We start from the raw sequence: 1150 nt of genomic DNA on the forward strand, positions 1-1150 counted from the left end.
AAAAAAAAAAAAAAAAAGAACCAGACTACAGGAATTTCATACCTAAGGAAGTAGAAGCCAGCAGATGCAACTTAAGAAATGGATTTTCTGGGGCTTTTCTTGGAGACAAGGTCTCACTCTGTTGCCTAGGGTGCAGTTTAGTGGAATGATCACCACTCACTGCAGCCTTAACCTCCCAGGCTTAAGTGATCCTCCTGTATCAGCCTCCCAAGTAGTTAGGACTACAGGCATGTACCACCACACCCAGCTAATTTTTTATTTTTTGTAGAGACAAGGTCTCACTACGTTGCCCAGGCTAGTCTCGAACACCTGGACTCAAGCGATCCTCCATTCTCAGTTCCCAAAGTGCTGGGATTACAGGTGTAAGCCACTGTGCCCGGCCAGAAATAGGCTGTTTGTTTAAAGAATTTTTCCTCTTCCATATGTGAAAATGTTTACAAGTGAGAAAAGGCACTCAAATGTAAGAAAATGTGGCTGCCTAAAGGTCCTACAAATTATAGTGCTTTTAAAAATCTCCTTTTAGTGGTATGGAATCTATGGGTGAGATAGAAGGCTCATGAGAAATACAAACAAATTTTTCCTACTTTGTACTAAAAACACAGTTATCCTACCTCAATGAAATCTGCTCGAGCTGGCATGTACCCGGCCATGTCCCGAGAAAGCAAGGAGTCAAAGGTAGGTCGGGGAGGGTCATCTGTAGCTGGAAGAATTTAGAAGTTTTCTGAGTTAACTAATACAATATTGGCATGAAAAAATGACATAATAATAGTCCAAGAATAAAAAAATTTTAAATGGTTTTTATAGAAGGAAATGTGAAAAAGATAAAGTATTATGAAAACACATTTTTTTTAAAAGAAAAACCAAGACTCAGGCAATCCTTTAAGTAAATATGGGGAAATTTCTTCTGATTTCTGCTTTTCTAAAATGAAAGGAAACCATGGCTTTTTTCTTTTAATATTACAGAACCTAAATATTTACCATTGGCTTTGGCTCCCTCAACCCTTAGGACGAACCTCAATTTACAAAACTCATCCAACTGAGAGGCAAAAAAAAAAAAAAAAAAAAACACCAAAGGCAGGAAAAAAACAAACACCGGAATTGGAAGTTAGCTGGAATTAAGTCCTAGCTCTAACACACAGTAGTCCCATAA

The 1150-nt window shown here is 38.0% G+C and overlaps 1 protein-coding gene across 1 annotated transcript in view; it reads right to left on the bottom strand.

The window, feature by feature from the left end:
• The window catches only part of TADA2A (transcriptional adaptor 2A), a 73286-nt gene that overhangs the window by 36048 nt on the left and 36088 nt on the right, over positions 1-1150 (bottom strand). The window contains exon 6 of the mRNA XM_011990216.1: positions 612-700. Within this exon, the coding sequence (XP_011845606.1) occupies positions 612-700 (89 nt within the window). The remainder of the gene's footprint in view (positions 1-611; positions 701-1150) is intronic.

Source organism: Mandrillus leucophaeus, unplaced genomic scaffold, assembly GCF_000951045.1.
Source record: "Mandrillus leucophaeus isolate KB7577 unplaced genomic scaffold, Mleu.le_1.0 Scaffold374, whole genome shotgun sequence".
Classification (NCBI taxonomy): Eukaryota; Metazoa; Chordata; class Mammalia; order Primates; family Cercopithecidae; genus Mandrillus; species Mandrillus leucophaeus.